We start from the raw sequence: 24,028 nt of genomic DNA on the forward strand, positions 1-24,028 counted from the left end.
GTTTTGCGTGATAATTTTCTTTTTTCCTTTTTTTGTAATTGTTTGTAATCCTTTTAATTGTTTTTGTATTTCCCGACGCTTTTGAAAAGAACTTTGAATTTAAAATGTTTACCTATTCAAGTACTAACTAGGTACAATTTGGTACCATTAACCACCCTCAAAGTTCAAAATGTATATCATCGTGTATAAATGATCAGTATAATATCAGAAATAAATACATTGATCGATCCGCTCAGAATCTAAAATATATTAAGGAACGGGAAAAGCTTATTATTTAATTTTCAGAATTTCAATGACTTTAAATGAGGATAGAAATGAGTACATACATAACATTCATGTTATTGAGGAAATACGAAAAACATTTATGATGTCTTTTTCATTATATAGAACAACAATAGTTAAGTAGGTAAGGTGAAATTTCAATTCACTTTCAGTATCTAACCGTAGAGTTGACGTATAGTTTTTCTCCGAAGAAGGATTAGATTTCCAGTTTCAAAGGAAACTTTAGTTTAATTAGATTGTGTTTTCTTCAGTGGTTCTATTACTCATTTGGTCGTCTTGTGTAGGTGAACAGTTTGAAGGTACTAGGTCAAACATCCTTTATAATTAGCCAAATGGTTTCTCTAAAACATAATGCGTTTTGTTCGAGTATATAACATAATATAATAATATAATATGTGATTCAGCATATTTACGACCGCTATGTTTTATATATTTTTATTGAGTCAGACGATCAGATAAGTGTTCAAATATTTTTACGTTCAATTTGAAACCTGACATGAGCTGTAAGTAAATGTTTAATAATAAAACCGATTCTAACTGTTGCATAGTTTGAAATAAATGAAAAAAGTTGAGTAATTTTATCCCCACAAAAATCTATGATGTCATTCGTGTATAAAATATTTTGCTTCAGGTTGTAAGTCTATTTATATTGACTGTTATATTAAAAATAAAAATTTGTCAGTAATCTTACGACAGACGTACGGGTGAAAAATATGAGGTTAATTTAAAATTTTAGTACTGCATGCATAATATCTAAAAAGAAAAAAATTGGCCGAATGAGGTTATCCGAATAATATGAACGTTATATGTGTTTGAACAATCACACTATTCACACATAAAGACACGGTGGTTTTCTTCGACGACCGGAGATTGTAACTTTGAAACGGTATGTAGCGAATAGGTGGTAATCTCTGTCGTAAATTCTGATGAGGACACCGGAAGGATATGAAATTACTTTGTCAGCGGTGTATGCACGTCCGGTTACGACCACAATCGCCTTCTTGTGACCACGCTATTCGAAGAGCCGCCGCCATCGCGGTGACCACAATATTTGTGTATGCCCACCCACAGAAGCAAGCTGACCTAACCTAACCTTGATTTCTCTCTATCACCCGCTATCATATTATTATTATCATTTATCATCCATGTTAATAGTCCGGAGTAGTGAGTACTATATACCTACAGAACGAGTGATCCCGGATTTTGAGATATATATTAAAAATTCAATTAAATTATAATATAATATACTTTTTATATTCAAATAATTTCAATATCTGGGAATATAATTCATCCCATCAACGATCCGGAGATACCAGAATAAAGGAATTCAGCTAAATATTAAAAAAAAAAGCATCTAGATTTATGGTCAAAATATCGATGATACGCCTTGCGTATAATATACTTATAAGAATGCTGCAGACGACTGTGTTGTATAATAATTGTACCTACGATACGTACGGCGACATATTCTGATATTTAACCGCCATTTTATTACATATTTTATAATATTTAAATCCTTATTATTGTTATTACCATATCACATTATTTTATGTTTACATACCTAGTTTCACACGCCTATTATTTTATTATAATATTATATTAAGATAGCTGAACTTGATTTATCTATATACCTAAAAAGTGGCAGCGGGATATAGAACTATTTGAAGCAATTGTTTCATGTCTGAAATGGGTGGGTGGGTGTATAAATATATATATAATCGTAAGACCTTAATAATTATTAATGGCCCCTGCTGCTAATTTTGGTTCAATAAAGGGTGCGGTAGTAAAAATGTTTGAAATATACAATATGCTTCAAAGTCTCCACAATTTCGCGCCACCACTGTACCTAAATATAGACAACACGGATTTACGCACGAATGTGCATGATATATTCTTAAACGCGGGGCAATTGTATACTATATTCGAGTTTAGAAAACACAGTCAGCGGCCGACTTGTGCGAATTGGCAAGGCAATATACTATTATACACTGCAGCAGCTATTTAGATATCGTTTACTCAGAGGAGATGACAAGGAGGGTGTTAGGGATATAGGCAGGTTTTCGGTTGAGCGGAGATGCTCATTATATACTACGCGAATGTTTTCGTAATCTCTCTGAATATTGAGATATAATCACTTAAATTTCAACAACGTTATCTATGTGTTCAGAAAACATTCGAAGCATACCTACGCTCGTTCCAAGCAGGTGAGCTGGTTTCAGAGCGAGCCCTGGTCACTATTGGCGTGTAAACGGTGTGAAGATTATTAGATATTCGCAGGCAGCCGAAGGTGCGTTGATTCCGTGTTCAATACAAAATATTATATTATGTGGGGTGATAAACACGCATGAGGATACAATATATTATATGGGACTTAGGCGTCATAATAATACTATACTTTCGGTTAGTTGTGTACTGTGTGTACTGTGTGTGATGTGTTGTACACATCTTCGAAAATAGTTTTGTGGTTAGCGTAACGTATAGCGGATTCACGTATATTTCGATGCGAGATTTGAAAAATAAGTATAATACCTATATAATACCAGTGGAAATTCTGGTAACATTTTGTTGGAGATGTGACATTAAATCGAGTATAAGTACTGAATATTATATACATTTTTAACTACAGAAGATCATGAAATGTTCGTGATTGTCAAAAACCAAGGGAAATATTTTTTATCAGAATTGAAAGAAAAAAATTTAAAATTTAAAATGTCTATAGATAGTTTAAAAAGAGTCATAATATTTTGAAATTATGCCACGTTTATTATAAAATGCTAAATTGTTAATATAGTCACTGTGAATAATATGTTAAATGTGTATGATTATTGGTTTTTTTAATTGCAATAAAATAAGAAAATTAATGTCATCAAAAACTGGTTTTGAGTGAAAATTCTTGTTTTTCCCAAATTTTATATTTTTCCAAATCATCTAGAAAGGTACATTACTTCAATTTCTCAATGTTGACCTCCCAAATTACCACCTACATACATTTTTCTCTAAAAAATATTTAACTTACAAATTGAAGCATTTTTTTTTTTGTTCACTATAAACAGTTTGTCCAAACACTAAAAAAAAAAAACCCCATCATCATTATAAAGTCGATACATCACACAGAATCCGAAATTAAAAAACCACTACAGAAGGCGGTAAATCTACGGGTCACTGCAGTGCGAAACGATTATCAAATGTGTAAAAAGGCAATGGTAAAATGAAGCATTTGCACGGGACCGACGGACCGTTCTACAATATTATATATGTGGTTGATGAGAATTGAAATAAAATGGTAAACGTGGGTAGGTCGTCGGTAGGTACTTGGTTGTTAGATGTATGAGAAAAAAATGAGAAAATAATTGAACACGAAATATAATAAAAACCAAATCTGATTTATTGCTATCAATCATTCAACATAATAATATTATTTCATTTAACGACGCACTTTTAAAACTAATGCCTGAAAATGGCTCAAATATCAAATAAAGTATGATAATAAATAATAAGTATTAATATGTTTAATTCACGAAACGTATCGCATAATATATAACTGCGATATCGGAAAACTATATATACATTTTAAACTAACGGTTATACACAACGTTCTGGTATGAAAGCTATGTTAGATGACAAAACATCTTTTTTTTATTATATTATAATTAAAAAACATACAGTAACTGAAAATATTATAGTAGACTAATAAACCGAGTAATATAATAACTTATGCGTAAAACTACTAACGAAAAAACAAGAGCACTGAAGTTTGTAATGAATCTAAATTACCTAGTTATAGTTAGATGTACACGAACTATAATGAAATTATTAAAAAAGACTGTACAGTGCGGGTACGAATTTAATGAAATTAAACTTTTTTTAAATAACTCTAAAAAAAAAGAACATTTCGTTTAGGTGTAATATAATAATTGTGGGCATAGAGAGGTGAACGTGAAATACGATATCGGAATGATATTAAATTTTCTATTTCGCAGTCAATTATTGATTGGGGCTTGGATCAGTTGATCGGAATACTGAAGTATCACTTAAATCTAAAGTTTATAGAACGCCAAAGTCACTGAGAAGCTGAAACTGGATCGTCAAAAAATCTCATAAAAACGTATAAACTTTTAATATTATAAATATGAATTATTAAAATCTGTAAACCTAAAAGGATCTGTAATAACAAAGGCTAATATTTTGTTTCGTTCACAATACGTTCTACAATAATGTCCGTTTTAACTTTCCTTTTTCGTTGTTCATTGTTAAAAAAAACGGTATTTTCACTACGCAGACTCAAATATTATATTTAATGATTTATTAGGTTTCAAAAAAAAAAAAATTATTATAATTTTCAATTTAATGTACTATAACTATAAGAGATTTATTGAATTATCCTAATTCGGAATATAATCTGATTGTGCTATTATAATGTACATTTTAATGCACTTTTTTCGTTGAGTATAAAAATAAAACATCATATTATCGGACGCTATCCACTTCTAATGATTGATGGGTTACGAAACTTACGCTTAAAACTTATGTTTATTGAGAAATATTTTTGGGACGTTATTTATTAGACGAGAAGTTTGGAAACCGTTTTCGCTTAAGTCTAATTGATTGGTTTGATTAATCAGATAGGTACCAAGTTTACACAATATTTAATATGATGATACATTTTTGGAAATTTTTCAAATATATTATTAGGCATGGTTATAAATAAATATATTATTTACCATATCTTGAGGCCGAACCAAACATACTCTAGAGTAGGAGCTATGAGTGTCAGAAAAAGAAGCATCTTCTATTAAACTCTGTCGCTCTGCAGATTATTTAAACCCACTGATAGATTAAATTTGACAACTACCATAATGTCTTCCGAGAAAGCTAAAAAGAAATTGTTCTGGACACTTAGCATACAAAAGAGGGTAAATTATAATCCCGGATAATAATCACGTACATTGCGTCAGTGATGGGTAATTCCTTTGAATTTTATTTTAATGTGCATATTAATTAACTTATTTGAATACACAATATTATAGATGGATTTTAACAGATTGGATATTTTAAATACATAAAAAAAATAGAATGGATTTATATTGTTTGTATAGTATTGTGTACTTATTGTGGGCTGGTTTTTTTTTTAAATTGTGGTTAAAACGAGACAAATTGAGTTTGAAACAATCATTATATTGTTTATGAGATACTTATTATTATATTAAAATGATTTATGAGCAAAATATTCTTACAGCTATACTTAGGCGGAAACTTAAGCGATACCGTAAAAATATAACAGAAATAACTAATAAGAATAATAACTATGGAGTAAGTTCAGAGTTTGTACATTCTTGATAATTGTACTATAAATTGTGTTCGTGGCATGACTAACGGTCATACAACGGACTTACAACGGTATGGGGGTTACTTACTCACTAAAGTCCACAAATCTATAATAGATAAGAAAAATAAACTGACGATAGTAAAAAATAGTTTGACTAAATATTATACTTGAACTGAAAAAAAAAAATAAAAAACAAGATGAGAACCTCTGAAAAACTATTTATTATGACAATAATAATAATAGGCATTCCTTTACTCGACAACTGGTACTGTGTTAGAACATAATAATATTGTTACTACTGCAGTTGTCACTACGAAATTCCGACCAATCCGAGCGATGTACTGAATATGGTGCAACTGTAGTCATGTGACGGTGGTATACATTTGTTATGATTTTTCGGAGATCATAATATCATATAAATACGAATTTTTGGTAAAATCGTTAAATAAAATCTAAAACCGTCGATTGAGCCTGTCAATGTGTCCTACTCCACCCACGGCGTATCAATCACGCCAGACAATAATTAATGTACGTTCCGCCGATAACGCAATACAATTTTCAACGACATTTATGCAGATTAGACTATTACAATATTATTATAAACTATACAGAATTTGTTTCCACGTCGTACCACTTCGAAGCCCGCCACTTTGTTGAGTCGTGTACCTATAAAGTGCATTAAAAGAAAAAAAAATGTTTTATGCTTCCCGTCAAAGAGAGCTAGTTCATAAACGAATGTTAGCAATCAGACACGTCGCTCCGTGTAAACTAAAGCTGGACATAACGTCGAATGATACCTACTTGAGATTTAAACCACAAACACGTCATATAAAATGACTATAGTAGATTAGAGAATTATTTATGTTGTAATTTTAGGGTATAGTTATTGTAGTGTCGTTGTACCGAGCAAACTCCAGGGTCCCACGACACACAGGGTATTACACGCTTGGGCTGTAAGTGTATAATGGGATAAACATAATAATACTTATACTGACAGAATTGTGTCACACGCGTATTTAACCACTTAAAAATAAAAGTTAATTTATTTTTAATTTCATAAATATATTGACGCACAATGTATAAATAATAACGATCGTGCGCATAGAGACCACCAAAAACAGACATTTTGCGTAGGTTATAATATTATTTTAATAATCGGGACGCTATATTATTAGTTAATTCCACAGACGTCAGATACGTGAACGATTTAATATTATTATATGAATATTTTGGACATTATTATAAAAATATAAGCACGAAATAAATATCACGTAGGAATGACATTAATAGGTAGTTTAAAGGATTAGTTTGTTGGCTAATTTATTTTACGACTTAATCTAGTGAAATTTAGGTGCAAAACCGTCGTGTGTATAAAAAATTGCAATAATTTTTTGTTGAAACACGTGAGGTCGTCAAAGATAAAATGCTAAGTCGACGAAGGTAGTTTTTTTTATTTTATATTTTCGTCGTGCCATTGATAATTATGTATTTTCGAGAACGTGGACGTTTCCATTCCACTATTAGACGGCGAAGTATATAATATATAGCACGCATACTTTCGTGTGAACTTTTGAAAAGTTCTAAAACTTTTTTATTCGTAATTGGGACACTGGGCGCCAAATGATGGTCTAATGAGTTTTGAATTACACATTTATTATAAAAATTATAACCCCCTATACCGCTTCCTTATGAACTCGTTTTGTTTGCACATTAATACGATATTGTGATATATTGTACATAATCCATTATGTACATAATATTACATAATATTATAATATATGCGTAACTACTGCAAAAGTCTCCCCGCATGAGATACTCGACGAAAAAATAATTTTTGTACAAAGCGATGCGAAGGATTAAAAACGTGTTCCGGAACGAGGCGTTTTAAAATTATTATAAAAATATCGCAAAATATAATTTGGTTTAATAACATCGTATACTCGAAAATTATAAATGACTTGATATCGAATAGAAACATACTTAGTTGGGAACTCTGATAACGACGAACTTTACATAAGTTCATATACAAGTCGCTTGTATTACCACTATAGCCTGCTATATCATTACAAACTAAATAATATAATTAATCGTCACACAACTTTTTAGTACTCATTCACATAGTAGTAACCGAGTAGAATTTTACAATACATCCCAGCAGTTATTTAAACTGTTGGTCGTGCCCTAGCCATCTTTTTGTGGCTCACGGAATTTTCTTAAACTGTATAAACTATAAAGAATTATACATCTCAAAAATTACTTTATATATGTAATCAAATCAATTAAATTAATATTATATCAAGCCTGTTCGAACGACGGGTATAATTTATTGTCACTTGTCAGTAAGCCGTTATCAAAAAATTATCGCGATACCATGACTGAGTATTCTCAACTTCCACCAATCAATTTTTTCTATCATTGTGACCGAATCCAACACAATAAAGTTTCTAAGCCAGTTTCTATAATGGGGTTATGTGGGGGAGGTGATACCAATAAACAATACCAATTTTTTGTTTGATCATTTATAATTTAATATTTTATTGTATTATTCTAATTATATAATGTGAAAAATAAAAACAAATGTCACCCAAACAAATAATAAACATTTTTTGTAAAAACAATAACTTCTCCCAATGGCCATGGGGCTGAAGTTTAAATTAAAAAATAAAATATTAATAATTCCTCCAATTAATACATCAATCTTTGGCTTCCACATTAAAATAGACGAAATCAAGCCTTAAAATGAAATGCAACCTTCCGGACCAAATATCTTCAGTTTTCAATTCTCACACCTGTTTGATTTTTATCATTATCACCTCAAAACTCTTAAGCAAATTATATTACCAACTGTGTACTTACCTAAAATTATAATATGAGCTTTGTTTTTATTTATATCTATAAACAGTATAAACTGTTCACTATTATTATAATACATTACTTCATTATTATAAATACAATAACTAATGTAAAACATATTATTATATTGGCATTTTTTATTTAATTTTATTGTTTATAATACAACTATAGCCAATTATAATGGGTCGTAATTAATTCGAAACTCGTGACATTTTCTAACAACCCGATCCCTTTGACGGGTGCCACACGATTGTGCATTACCCACATGGTATTGAAGGTACCCACACAGTACAAAATAATTTCGTTATTAATTAATTCAATGCAATAACTATAGTACGCCAGCTGTACTATATAATGTTATCAGTTTCCGTCCGGCCGCTGTTCATATCAATAAGTCTTGTTATTGTATAGCTCGGTTTTACCGAGCACACTGAAATTTATTATACTCTGTAATATAACATATGCATTTATTTAATTGGAGTTTTTTGGAATTCTTTAGTATTCTTAAAGATCATAATATTTTTTTTAATTTTCAAGCCCTATTATAAGAAGTGTCCAGCGTACGATGGAAACTTGTATTTTTGTTGAAAATTTAAATGAATATTTCTTATTTTAGATAGGTATGTATAACATATATATTATATTTGATGTATTTATATACAAATTCGAACAAGTGGTCTCGGAGATTAAATAAAATATTTAACGATTTTATATAGTCGATTTAGGAATTCGTGGCTATGATGATTTTAAACTAATTGTAATCACAAATCATTAATCAATTTTAATCTATAACAATATTTTTGTAGTTTGTTAAATTTGTGTGAGCATAATTAATCAGTATCTGATGTTTGAGTTTTTTTTTAATATTTTATTCATGACCCCATAATATATTATCATCTACACCTCTTAGCATGCACTATTATCCCTAGTTCATAATGTTTAATAATATTTCATAACATTATCGTTGAAAATTCAATTGAAATACGTCAATATTTTTAAAAAAATTAAAATAAGTTTGGGTGGTGATCATTTAAAAAAAAAAAAATTGGAACAGTACAGGAAAAACTTGAAATGCATAAAAAATCCAAGTAGGTATTTAAAAAGGTGGAATTATAAACACTTTAATTAATAAAAGATAGAATTGATCACGGATGCCAAATCACTCTGTATAATGCATACGACTTTGTTGAACCACGCTGTGTATTACAGCGAGGATAAAGATTTTCATGACTTTATACAATAAGTCGAGTAATCCATTTGAGTGGAAATATGTTTATCTTTGTTGTATTATACTTCATCTACACTGATAGGCGTATTATAATAAGCCGTTAATAGTGCCTATTATGTAGACTGTAATCGTCTTTACGCAAAAGTTTCAAAAGTCGTTTAATTTTTTCACGGTTCACCAATTAACTAAAAAAGTTTTTTTTTCGATAAAGAGGTATTCTTTGTCAGCTTAAACACTTTTTACGCATATCCACAGGTAGCTACGCATGCAAATCAAATCTTTGTCGTTTATTCGTTTAACAATTACAATAATGTTATAGATTAACAACTGAAATTTTGATTTGCAATTATTAATAATTAATGGTTAAAAAAATAAACCGATAACGACTACCTATAGTTCAATTAAGTTCATCAAGCAGGACATCCAACGACCTAATATTTATAGTAGATTAAAATGTGTATACAACCGTGAGGGTACCATACACGTGACATAAATCATAAGTAATGTTGGAAATTTGGGGGATTTCACACATCAAAAGATTAAGTCCCCCACTACTAAAATGGATGAAAATATAATTATAATATTTTCATTAATAAACAATACCTAAAATCAACACAATTAATATAATATACAATTTTTTCTCCATAAAATTGGGGAAAAACGATGGTCTAAGTAATAGTGTCAGAAGTCGCTTTAATAATTTTAGGGCGACGTGTGAATTTATATTAATTATTAATATTTTTCAATTAATGACAACAAATTATTAAAAATTGTTAATTTTGTTTAATTACCAAATGTTGTTGAAATTTAATTTTGAAACGCTTGTAAAAACTAATTTGGCTTTTTTATGATTTACTATTATTACATTTTCAACAAAAATAACTTATTATAGGATCCTCGAATTTGATTTACAAGCATGAGTTATTTGTATTGAAGACGTTGTGAATTTCAAGTACAAAAAAATGTATACATTTTTATAATTTCGAATACCTATTAACTTGAAAAAAAAACTAAAACATTTGTAATGTTATATTATTAGTTATTACCTACTTATTATGAAACAGCGTTTTTTTCAATCGTTGCTATAATATAATATTTTTTCAATATTTTAGGTTATACCCCTAAATGATATAATATGTATACCTACGTAATACTATTATCACAGATTAAATAAAATTGTATTTAATCTGTGCTATTATATAATCACGACGATGATAATCATTTTGATCCGGAACGAATCGCGTGCGTATAAATCGTTTGAAAACCGTTGGACGAGGGATTTTTCATTTTTATCGGACTACTGCAGCAGAATATCTCTTGCACGATATTTCGCTGCCGATTTTCGGAAAAATCATTCTCACGTCGACCGGCGAATAATGACAACACGCCGCCAAACACGTCGTTGGCACGGGCTCAGATAAGTGTCGGATAAACGATTTTTCAGCGGCGGACTTTTCGCGGTGCCGCTCATTCTTTCCATTAGCTATATATATATATGTGTAACAGCACTCTCGTCATTAATTTATTACGCCGCCTTTATCGGTCAACGCGAGACGCGCTTAGGTATATATTATTATTATTATATAGCTTCTTCCCGGCTGTATAGCTTCTGTATATAGAAGCCGGCAGCTTTTCTTGTCCGCCACCACAATTAGTCCCCGGCACGTCTGCCTGGGAATATAATAGATCATTCCGCGGTAATAGAACACGGCCGTGGAGGGTACCTATGGCTTTTTTGGCACACCGCGAAAACACACCCAGAGGGCACTTCTTATCTTCGCGCCGCCGTCGAAAAGGAACACTAAAGGTATATTATTTTTAGGGCTAGGGACTTCATGCCCTCAAAAACCTCAAAACGTGCATGCATTCATGCCCTAGAGAATCACTGAATATGATCTTAAAATATGCATTAAAAAAAAAATCATATTACTTATTGAATAAAACCTTATTATTTTGAATATCTAGATAACATTTTCAAAATTTTAAATTGTAATTTATAATGAAAATCTTGTATATTAACAAATTATTTTATTGTTTATTTTTGATAATTTACTTTTACGATTTTTTTTTTCTTCTTACATCGAGTTTTAGTCAATTGCGCATGCGGTGTAGGTAACATACGATGGCGAGGAAAACAAACAATAATTTTAAAATGTTTATTTTCAATAAATAAAACCATCATACTAATATCTACATTTAAAATTATGTTTTTTTTTATTAAAAATTATAAAACTTACACCCATATAATATTATAAAAAAATCGTCAAATATGCACTTATAAATGAAAAATGGTCAAATATGCGAAGTATGCAACTCGCGTTGCTATGCAACAAATTTCTATATTACTTAGCTATGTTTTTAATGATTATTTAAAAACACATGCAAACTCTTAGAAGTCCCTAGCCCTAATTATTATCATTATAATAATATTATGTTGTATACAATATAGTACTCACTGATCTTCCAAAAACCGTAGGGTTAGCCTAACCTAACCGCAGGTGATATTCGTTTCGAAAGTGATATTAATATTAAACGGTTATTATATATTTCATAGGAGGAGGCCGATGTCGAACGAGAGTGATAATATGACATATTATTATGCTTACGCAAAAAAAAAAACCATTGCTCGGGAGATTTATTTCGTTTTTGAACTTATATACTTTTCAGATATTATATTATAATTATTAAAGTGTTGCACACGAGTTTCTATGGCAAATTGTACGAAATACGTTTTAATAAAACAGTAGTTTAATAACGTGTTACGTTATTTTTCTGCAGCCGTGCAGCAAACGCTCGTAATTGAAAGCTCGATTTTATATTATTACGTTGCCAATTCGAGTTAATAATAAGTAGTAAATAATAATGTACATATGAACAACTTGTAAAATATTACGAAATCTAGGATAGAGAGTAATTAAAAAGTGCATGGCGCGCAGTGGAGTATCAGGACTTTCAAAAAATTTCAAAACGATAATCTCTATTTTAGACTATTATTTGTTTTGGTGTTAGTGTAATGTGATTCTATCATAACTCTACACATACAAAGATATCATACTGAATTCGATGCATGTGATATTGGTTTCGTGTTAGTAAAATAAACATAGCTTGAGTTAAAATCTAGTTAACGATAAATAGACGAAATATTATTATTAAGTATCCTGGGCTGGATAATAATTCATGTATTTTTTGTGTAGGTAGTGGCGGATTTAAAGTATGGCAAACGATAATATATCCATAAAAGTAATTAATATGAAATATATTTTTATTGATTTTTTTACCAACTACATAATAGGTATATTAGAATATTATTTTTCATATTTTTCCTCATAAAAAGATATGATAATTTAATTTTTTGATGAAAAAATATTTCTTGTGATATTTAAATTAAATTAAAATGAACTATTAAAAATCAAATTTCCTTATAGAGTGGGCTAAAAATGATGAATACGTAAAAAAAACTATTTTATATAAGTATACTCGTTTAATAAGACGTGATAAATAGAATTTCTTTTAAAACGAATAACTCGAAGTAATAACTATATGTGAAAAAATGTGTTTAACACTGTTTATCAAATAAAGATTTTTATATGTGGGCCCAAGCAGCAATATTGTTCATTTTACACGTTAAATTCGTCTCTGGTGTGTCATATTTTATATTAAATAAATTACATTTTTAAACATATACGTAATAAAAAAACTTGAATACCTATAAACTATTATTACTCGTTCAATATTATCGTAGTCAATAATCTTCCAAATAATCTTAGATAATATATAAATATTACATAATATACAATACAAATTAGAATTAGAATGTCTACTTTGACAGTCTGCAATAAACATTCATTAAAGATAATTTAATTTTGTTCGAGTCATAAATTGAACAATGAGACTTTGAAAAACAGAATTCATTAATAATAACGGACATCTATAATTGGTAGGTAAGAATAATGTAAAATTGTTGACCGACTGCAGTTGACCGACTAACACAATATTGGTATTAGAGCTTCTGTATATATTTTTTAATCAACACTTTATAAATGTTCACCATTATAAAAATATGTATTTGTAATATGTATATGTATTCCCTGACAGCAATTTTTTGTTTAAAAATTTTATTAGAACATTATAATCACGAATAATATTAGTATAAAGTTATTTTAATAATATTATAATTACAGAATGCTGTCTGGGTTTATATATTTTTTAAACAATCATTCCCATCAAATTTTTAACATAATTTATTTTTAAAATTAAGATAAAAATGTTTAATAGATAATAAATAATATACTTGCTAAGCGCCATTAGATACTTTATCGTTTGAAGTTAATTAACATAATATAATCGTTAATAGCACATTTCAAATTATCTGAAAATACTACCAAAACCCATATTCTGAATCTAACTATTTCTAATAAAAATTTCAAGTAAAATTCAACATAAAGGTAAATGTTTAAGAATAAAATAAGCAAAATAATAGTTGTGTCATTAAGAGTGTTTTTAGTAACAACTTGGACCCAATTACCAAAACAAAAAACAAATACCTACTATACGTTAAAAATTAAACCTCTTTTATGAAAAGTATAATTAAAAACAAATATATTTTGTTTAAAAGGCACCTTCAATTATTTTTAAACAACATTAAATTTGCTTAACTAATACAATTTTTCTGAAAGTATATCTATTATATTATGTGTTTGATAATTGTTATGGTTTAATCTATAATATAAATTGTATATGATCAAACGTGTCCTGGTTTTCTGATCAACCTAAACTATGAAATCTAAAAAATTGAAATCGTTATGGTACCTTTTACCACCATGTAAGGGTGCATTAAGAAAAGATTTTCTGAAATTCTCATTTTAAAGGGTTGCTCGGATAAAAATATTCAAGTGAAATATTATCTGATTAAACGGTTACAATGTTTGGCAGAAAATGTATTAGTTTACAATCGTTAGGTACTAATAATATTGTAATAACATAATATACCTAACCTAACACAGTAACACCTATGAAATTGAACTATAGGTACATTTATAATACTCCATATTCATATATTTATTTTGCAAGTTATGATATTAAATAGAAGAACAATGATTTATCAGTTTAAATTATTAACAACACCAATTTTATTTAATACGTTGAATGTGAAATAAGGGACATATCTTTATTTCGAAAACGTTTCAACCAAGTGAGTACCTACAACCATTTAATATAATAATCTTCTATATAAGCTGTATCACGTGATGTTATTTAGTTTTAGTTACAATTTTATGTAAAATAGATATTTACTATTCAGTGAACTCATTGAAGTTTTGTGGGGATGATGATAGTATTCTGGTTACGACCACCCTTTAGAAAGTTTCTCGGATTGTGCGTCGCATGGATTGTTGTTGAGACGCATCATATTTATTCAGAACATGTTTTAGCAGTGCCTGGTTTAAACCAAATTAGGTATTACCAGAACTCAAATTTTAAAATAAAAAGGCGGAAACTAATATTATTCATTTTTTTTAACGTACATAGGTGACGTCGATGTATTCTGAGATGCTATCTTGTTTTTTTCTCACAGATCAGATGTTTTTGGTTAATGGTCATATTTTCATTTTCTCGCACTCGTCAAAAATAAATTATTTCGATTTAAGGAGGCCCTATATGCTTTGTTAATAGATCTCACCATATCTTCTACAGCAATAATTGTTATTCTATACATATAAATAGTTGCGTGTAATATACGACATTTTGGCGATAAATCATTACAGCGTTATTTATGATTAACTACGTACATGTGTTTTTAGTCAAATTTAATATATTCATACATTTTACTTACACGCAGTATCTTGTTATGTATAGAACATGATGTAAAATCGTATGGTTTCTGCTAACAACATCACTGTCAAGATATACGTTGATAGTCTATTTGATAAATTATTAAAACTCAATGGTAATACAAAAAAAAAAGTGGCACACGAGTCAATGAAAATACTTAACGTTTTTTGCAAGAATATTCAAAAACTGTTTCAATATTAATTAAAAATATTATATATTATATGTATTTACAATTTTAATGCATACGATGGAGTACGTTAAATAATTGTATAATAATAAATTATATGCGACTATAAGGATTGAATATCGATTGTTTTAAAAGAGTTCAATCATAAAAGTGTGTGTGGGTGTGTGTTATTTGCGTGTCTATAATGGTGTAGAAGCGCAACCACACGCAGATGTCACCAATTTTGGTTCGAGAGTAATATATTTTTCCAATAAAATTCATGTACATTTTATTCATCGGTTCGACAGGTGACAAAACTAGAAATACGATAAGAAGTCTGAAAACATAATATTCAAATTTGCTATGAAGCTTACTAGAGATAGTTCATTACACTTTTTGATTTATTTTTTCTGATTAGACACTATCTTAAATGTTTCCATTTTAAAATCAGGTTTAAGGGAAATTTTTTATATAGTAGAATGAACTGTCTCAGGTGAACTTTAAGACTATCAAATTCTACAATATTGTGTTTCCCGATTTTTGTGTCTCTTTACTAGTTTTAGCTGTACGATGGACCAACATTAGGTGATGTTTTCGTCAAGAATATCGAAATTATTGATTTATGAGATAGTTTACTGTTTTAAACGTCGTGTTTGAATATTGATTATTGGTATATACTATATAGTAACTACAATAAATATGAACATATTGTATCGGTCGTATAACATATTATTTTGAACTCTACGGAACGTTAAATGATCTGTGATGGAACATAGATTTAATTTTAAGACAAAGGAAAATAACAAATTATTATTATACAATTTCATATCATAAATAATTTCTTATGTAAAATAACATGAATTATTACTCTACAATATATGCTCTTTCCACTATTAAACTTTTTCAAATACACAGATTTACGATATGAATATTGTTTTTAACACGTTTTATATTACTTTTTTTCTCAAAAAATTACTTTTGCATGTCATAAATTTTAAACAAAATATTGAACTTTATATTTCTAAAAATAACGATAAATTTCAAAGTAATACATTACACAGTCATATCCATTTTTTTCTAGTTTCACAAAATTAAAACCGTTTTATAAGAAACCTTCATTTTCTTTTGAATATCAAATTTTATAAAAATTTAAAATTCAGATGATCATAAAAATGTTTGTGGAATTGCGTTCAACTTTTTTTGTATAATTGATGTGAGAAAAACTTAGAATGAACCTTAATATTCAATGTTAATTGTTTAATTTGTATGAACGAATATTACAATTTTTTATGAATTTTATAGGTATCTACTTCAAAATAATTTTCAAATTTTAATGAACTTGGTTATTTTCATAATTATTGACCTTAAACGCTAATATGAAAATTTTTTGATAAAACTTGTAATAAATGTTGACATTTTTTCCCAAAAATAATATTGTATCATATACCTACAAATCGAAAAAAATAACTAAAAAAAGTCGAAAATTAAAAATGCCTATAAGTAGCACCAAAAGAGCTCAAATATTTTAAAAATTATTTAACAACTAGTAAGTGATAATATGAATATTCTGTGAAAATTATGTCCTTACTGATATTTATTTTTGAGTAACTACACATTTAAAACGATAACGATTTTGTTATATGTATCTATTATAGCTGGTATTTATTTAACGTGGTCTTTAAGTTTATTTTAGGATTATAATTAAAGTTTCTGTACACAGATATATTTTGTATTGCCTTATTGTATCAATGATATCCTCCGAAATCGTATTTGAATTTGTTCTTGAACTGTATCTGAGTAGAACATTATTAAAATATATCGTATATCTTGAACGTATATCTGAACAATTATCTAGATAAAATATTGTTCGGATAATGCTCTTTTCCATATACAATACAGTAAGTATATTGATGTTATTTTTATTCAAAAAAAAAAGAGAATAATATACAATCGTTACAACAAATAGCTAGTTTTCCCTTTATCCTTTTGTCATGTATATAATATGAACAAATTAACATAAATATTATTTAAAAATATTTGGTTTTCAGATCCTGTAAGGATGAGTGCGCGGTGTCTTTATATCACTGTATAAAAGACAAGCATATATGCTTGTATAGAAAAAGGTTCACCAAGCATAATAATATATCTTTTAAATATTTTTATTTCGAGTGCGTCATTATTGGCTGTAAAATGATTTTAATTTCAATCTTGTTTTTTGTTTTTTATTTTGAGACGTTAAAGAATGTCAAAAATTGGTTTTTGACGCCTCTAAGGAATCAAACACATTAATGTACATATAGTACAGAAATGATACTTTAAAATACGTAGTTCGAAACAAGAGACATCAATATATACCTCTAGATTAAATAGTTACATACTTACATTCAACGTTATCGAAAAAATTCTAGGTTATACATAGGCAGCTAGTTTTTACCTTTATATACATAACATTACTACCGTGAACCGACTTCGGGCTCCCATCTCAATACTAAATTGATAACCTGAGTACCTGACATCAACTGTATAATATAATATTGTGATATATAACAGCTTACACGAAAATTCAGCAAATGTAATATTTAAATATAAATATTATATAATTCGATTTTCCAAGATACGTATCAGGAAAACAAAGTATGTTAGCTTTAGTAAACAAAATTTTATGAACCCAAAAACTACCGTATTTTATGCAAAGATTTCATAGCGTTTTATTTTGTGAATTTATTATCGACCGTTAATCATGTAAAGACGGAACTAAATGTAAGTCAATTTTCCCAGCCACGCCATACTAAAATGTTGAAAACTCAAATATGTTGGGGCTGGAAAAGTCGACTTACTTATATAATATATATATAAATGATTTCTTATAAATTACACACCGTTGTATTTGTTTCTATTTACTATAACACGACGTGGGGCTACGATAACTGATGGTCTCCGGTTACTTACGGTCAAGATAGTAAGATCGATTATTATCGGAACGAGTGTAAAAAAAGTTAAGTAATTCGTTACTATTCTAGATGACCTATAATACGTGGTTCGAATTTTGGAACTATCGATAAAGACGAATTGTTTACTTTTTTCGACAGGGAATAATAATTGATACATTACACAAATAAATTGTTATTGCTTTGTCTGAGTTTCACTCAAGATATAATTATGTTTTGAGAGTAAATGCTATAGAAAGACGATGTTTTTAAAAACAAGTTATAAAATATTATTATTGCATGTTTGAGATTTATGAATTACACAAAACACCGAAATATTTGGTCACAATTAATGGTTTTGTTATGTTCAAATTGACCATTATATATTTAGGTACAGTGGTACACGGTGCATTTATCATTAGTGATCAAGAGTTAAATTATGTAAAACGAACATGGAATTCTTTGCCATATCGTAACCTAAAAAAAAAACGAAACCTAATTAACATTATTTTTAGGAAAACAAGTTAGAGTGGTGTTGATGGAACACAACGGGAGAACAAAAAATACAATTCAAATATTTTATTTCTTAGTCTTGGTCATAAAGCACGTTACATTTTAAAATACATAATTAGGTTTAGGCTTATTTAATTTTTGTAGAACGTGACTTTTGTGGCTATAATATTATTATTACCGGGAAATTTAAATAAAAGTGTTGAAATACAACAAATAAATATGAACGATATTCTCGTTATTATAAAAAAAGTTTGTTAAAGTTTGTTTTAGAAAAAAAAATAAAAATACACGCATAATATGTATACGTAAATATAATGTGCGTAAAAAATAAAGTTTGTACGAGTACATAATAAAATTATAATATAAAATTGCATGGAAAAATGTTAATGAAGTATATATATAATTGATTTATACGTAAAAATATTTTCCGTATTTATTATATCTTATAAATTTAAGTTACTATGAAATTAAATATTTTATTATCTATACGAATTTGCAATTATAATATTATGGAATCATCGACGAATGATTCATACAGGTTGTTTCATACAGATTTTAAATGTAGAAATTGTTTCTATTTTGTGTAAAACTAGAACAGTCGACAATGTGTTAAACTGAAATTTGTAAATTTCATGTTGACACAACGAAGCTCAGTATTTGCCATCAGGTACCATGTTTCCATCTGCTATATGAGATTCTCGAGCTACTAATTATTCTGAGTTCTGTATATAGTCTGTATAATTTTTTCCTTACGGACTTATACTAGTGTCGGTTGGCCAGAGGTTAACAGTGTTTTATATATCATATAAGTTTTCCGTAACATTGCGTCATTCTGTGTTCCATATTAATACAGTTTTGATCTATATTTCTGCGTATGTATATGTATAGTATTTAGTATTTTACTATTTGTGTTGTTTATGCGTCTCATTTGCCTCCTCACAGTCTTTTATGTTGCAATAACCCAGAATGCATATTGTCGCCTAAATCGTGAAGGACATACGTCCAAAATGCTAAATTTTACAGGAGAAGAATAGTATATTGTGTGGCATGGGAAAGAAGTGAGTTATGCCAGTAGCCGACGCCCAAAACTGAAATTGCTTTCCCGCACGAGCCACACATACTATTTTTTTCACGCCTCTGTGTTAATCTACCACGGTAAAGGTAATGCAGGAATCTATGCAACAACTTGACTATTCTACGAAAACAATAAATTTCATGAAAGAATTGATTTGTATTTATTTGTTTTAAACGTCATGCATCCGAGATGCGACGATTTCCAACTATCGATTTCACGGAGGATAAAATTATAAAATTGGTGTTGTGACTTTATCATACGATGAGTTTTTTTTCATTTTATTCACAAATAACCCAAAATTGAAAAAATAGAGTTACGACCTTTTCGATTTAGGCCGACGATATAGTTATTGGATTTATATTTTATATTTAAGGTAATTGATGTCTAAAGCCAAAAGATCATATTTTAGTAGGTACTCTTAGAATTAAAATTGGATATGTCATTAAGTGAGTCGGATCAGATGTTAACTTTTGTTTTGTATATCCTGAGGGCTATTTGAATTCCTTTACGAAAGACTACACAAGATGCTGCTATGTGTGTTTAATTAAAATTGTTGTTTCGTATTATGATGTACAACAAAATAAAAGTCCTACACTAAGGAAAGTACACTCGCGTCTCATTGATGGTTTAAACACTGTCTGCAATTTTGTTATACAATGCTCCGGGATCTGAGGACCCATATCGTACGTGAGGTACGTTACACAATGAACGATGGGGTTGAGGGTGAAGTAATAAACTAATGCTAAAAGTATTTCCACCTGGGTACTTGATTAAAGTGTGCAAAAGTCTTTATATAAGCCGTCTCAGTCTTGGATGCATCATTGGAGATTTGGGTACTAAGTTTAGTGGAAAGTGTTAGCTTATTGAAAATATATTTACGGATTAAATCTAGACTCATGTGTATTATTTTTTCATTGTTCACGTAGATTAGTATTGCTTTAACGGTTTCTGACATTTATTCAAGCCTAATACTTTGTTAGTTTTAGAATTTTGATCGTAAATTGTCGAAAAACTGTTCATTTTTATATTATAAATATACGATTTATGGACAATATCTTTGCTTAAATAATCTTATAATATAGTGATTTTAAATCTAAACATCGTAACAATATTGTTTCGTGACGTGCCCGCGACTGTATTGCTATGGTTCATTATAATATATTATGTTTTTACTGCACGTCGAAACGTGTTGCACCGTGCACATAAATAATATAATACTTGGATTTTACGTTATTTTTCGGTTAAACTTTGCTTAAAAATACGCGTATGTTACACGTACTACACAATGACATTTAACTTAAGTCAAGCCCTGCTTGCTAAAATATGCGTGCACGTACATATCATAATATCATATATACAAGATGTAACAAAAAGACTTGACGAAAAAAAAAACGATGCTACTTGAACGTATGACAAAAATTGTTAAAATTATACGATTAGTAAATAATTTAAGAAATATACTCATGTCAGCAAATTTCCAGAAAAAGATATTTTGAAAAAAGTTATTATACGATCCGATTTCATTTAATCAAAAAAATATTGATATTTAAAAATTATAATTCTAAAAAATAAACTACTTGACTTAGATAAATGTTTTTACTCTCAAAATTGTTCTTATAATCAGATTCACGAATTGGCTATTTTGAATACATCCAAAAAAATTTAAATCGAATTTTAAATTTTTTAAATTCAGTGTTGAAAAACGAAAATAATTTTTCGTATAATATGTAAGCGACTGTAAATTATTTATATATATATAAAAAATTAAATATTGATTAGAACAAAAGTTATTCCAAAAGTTAGTTCAACGACCTGTTACACCCTGTATAATATATTGTACCTATATACCTAGGCACGTTTAGCGAAAAAGAAAACTGAGCTGATTTATCGTTTCACAGACGATAATATTATTATAATACAGCGCACGCTTATGACATATTTTGATTATGTAAAACAAAAATGTTAAATACGTACCGGCAACGTACGACAAACTGCAAATGACGTGGAAACACAAAATCCATAGCGCCTGACGGTGCACCGTGCAGTGCACTTTTTCCATCCCTCAATTTCAGTTTTGTTTCGGCCCCGTCATTTTCTTTTCCTGAAACGAAACAATTCAGCCCCGTCAAACAAACGGTAGTACAACGGTTACACATTGTATTTCACTAGAGTTGTGGGGGGGGGGGGGGAATTATGGTCGTGGACAAAATGTGATTACGGTTCGTATGTTGTGTACAGTGGTACCTACTTTAACATAACCGCGGTTGCATAAACGTAAATATTATTATGTAATATTGTGTATATTTATACCTACGTCGTGTCAACGCTAACGCACCCTCAGTGCTCACATATTATTACGATGACCTGACCGAGTGAAGTTTCGTTGTTTTACATAGGTTTCTTATATTATGGAATTAATTATAATTCGGACAGTCCAAAATTCAATAAAAAAAAAAACGAGATTTTATACGCAGCACTTGAAAAGTATTTTATTTTTAAGCTATTGCATAGCTTTTATCGCGGGTGACTGAAAAAAAAAACGTTCGTAACGAAAAAGCGTGACCGTCAGCTGATGTCATTATCATTTTTGTTATTTACAGTCTGACCAGTTGCTAAGCAAAAAAAGTCTCTAATAAAATATTTCCGTACGGTGTTTATCTACCATAAATATAATATCCACAAAAAAAAAAAATCATTTTGTCATTTTATTTTTGGTCGTCGAGCTCAAAAAGTGTGACTTGAATTAATGTCATACAAAAATATATAGTTATAATTTCATGATACATAGCTACAAAATTGCTATGCACAAGCTTTACCGCGGCGGTCCCCGAGTGCCTCAGTTTTTATTAGTCTTATGCCCGGTAACTGAGGCCATTAGCTGTAGAATGGTCAGTAGGGTTTTTGGGACGGTATAGGGAACGGTCGGAGGAACACGTTTTTGTGTTTGGCAGAATTTTCAAGTGGGCACCCGTAGGTATCTGCCATGCGCGGGTGGGGAATGCTGGCCTCTCACTCCAGACAACGTGACTGCCCGAAGATAAGTGCCGCCCGTGACCGAGGTTCGAACCAATGACGGTGCGCGTCGCAACCGACGACTTAGTACGCTCGGCCACTCCGTCCCCATTGAAAAGCATATTAAGGCCGATCGCACACCAAAAGAGCAAAACTGCGTTAGACAGTGTTATAGTCAGCCTAACACAGTTTTGTTAAAAGTAGAACATAGGAAATTACGTTTCATACGCACATTGATAAGACATAGTCAAAACAAAACGTTTTTGCTTTAAATCACAATTATTAAGTATATAATATTATGTGCAATTTGTTTGCATCGAGTCATCGACATAATGTTAATATTTGGACAGTTAAAATGATTAAAATCCACTGATGATAAAATATATTTTGTTTTGCAAAGAAATAACATAGTTTAAGTAGGAAACTAGGAACTTCAAGTTATATTGTAAAACATAATGTACAATATAATATATAAGATAAGACAATTTTAAATAAATCGACAAAATACATATAACCGACGTATTGCTACAATGCTGGTTATTAGATTAAAATATATACTATGTAGAGCACTGCGTGTCTGTAAATAAACGATACAATGTTTACCACGCTGTGAAGTTATTAGTATTGAGCTCTTTTTGATTGTTACATTTTAATAATAGTCTAGTCTGTTCGAAAACCGAACGAAATTGTTATGCGGTACATATTTCGACGGATTTCGATCGTAAACAGTAATACTTTTAAACGCGATTGGGAAAAAATAATAATGTTTCGGGATGGATAAAAAATAAAAAATAAAAACGTATATGATATGTACCTA

At 29.3% G+C, this 24,028-nt stretch overlaps 1 protein-coding gene across 4 annotated transcripts in view; it reads right to left on the reverse strand.

The window, feature by feature from the left end:
* The window catches only part of LOC132941343 (peroxidasin homolog), a 432,704-nt gene that overhangs the window by 106,148 nt on the left and 302,528 nt on the right, over positions 1–24,028 (reverse strand). For all 4 annotated transcript variants that reach the window (XM_061009356.1, XM_061009358.1, XM_061009357.1 and 1 more), the window contains one exon: positions 22,174–22,300. In XM_061009356.1, coding sequence (XP_060865339.1) covers positions 22,174–22,258 — 85 coding nt within the window. In that variant the 5' untranslated portion in view covers positions 22,259–22,300. The remainder of the gene's footprint in view (positions 1–22,173; positions 22,301–24,028) is intronic.

The sequence above is a fragment of the Metopolophium dirhodum genome, chromosome 3 (assembly GCF_019925205.1).
Source record: "Metopolophium dirhodum isolate CAU chromosome 3, ASM1992520v1, whole genome shotgun sequence".
NCBI lineage: Eukaryota > Metazoa > Arthropoda > Insecta > Hemiptera > Aphididae > Metopolophium > Metopolophium dirhodum.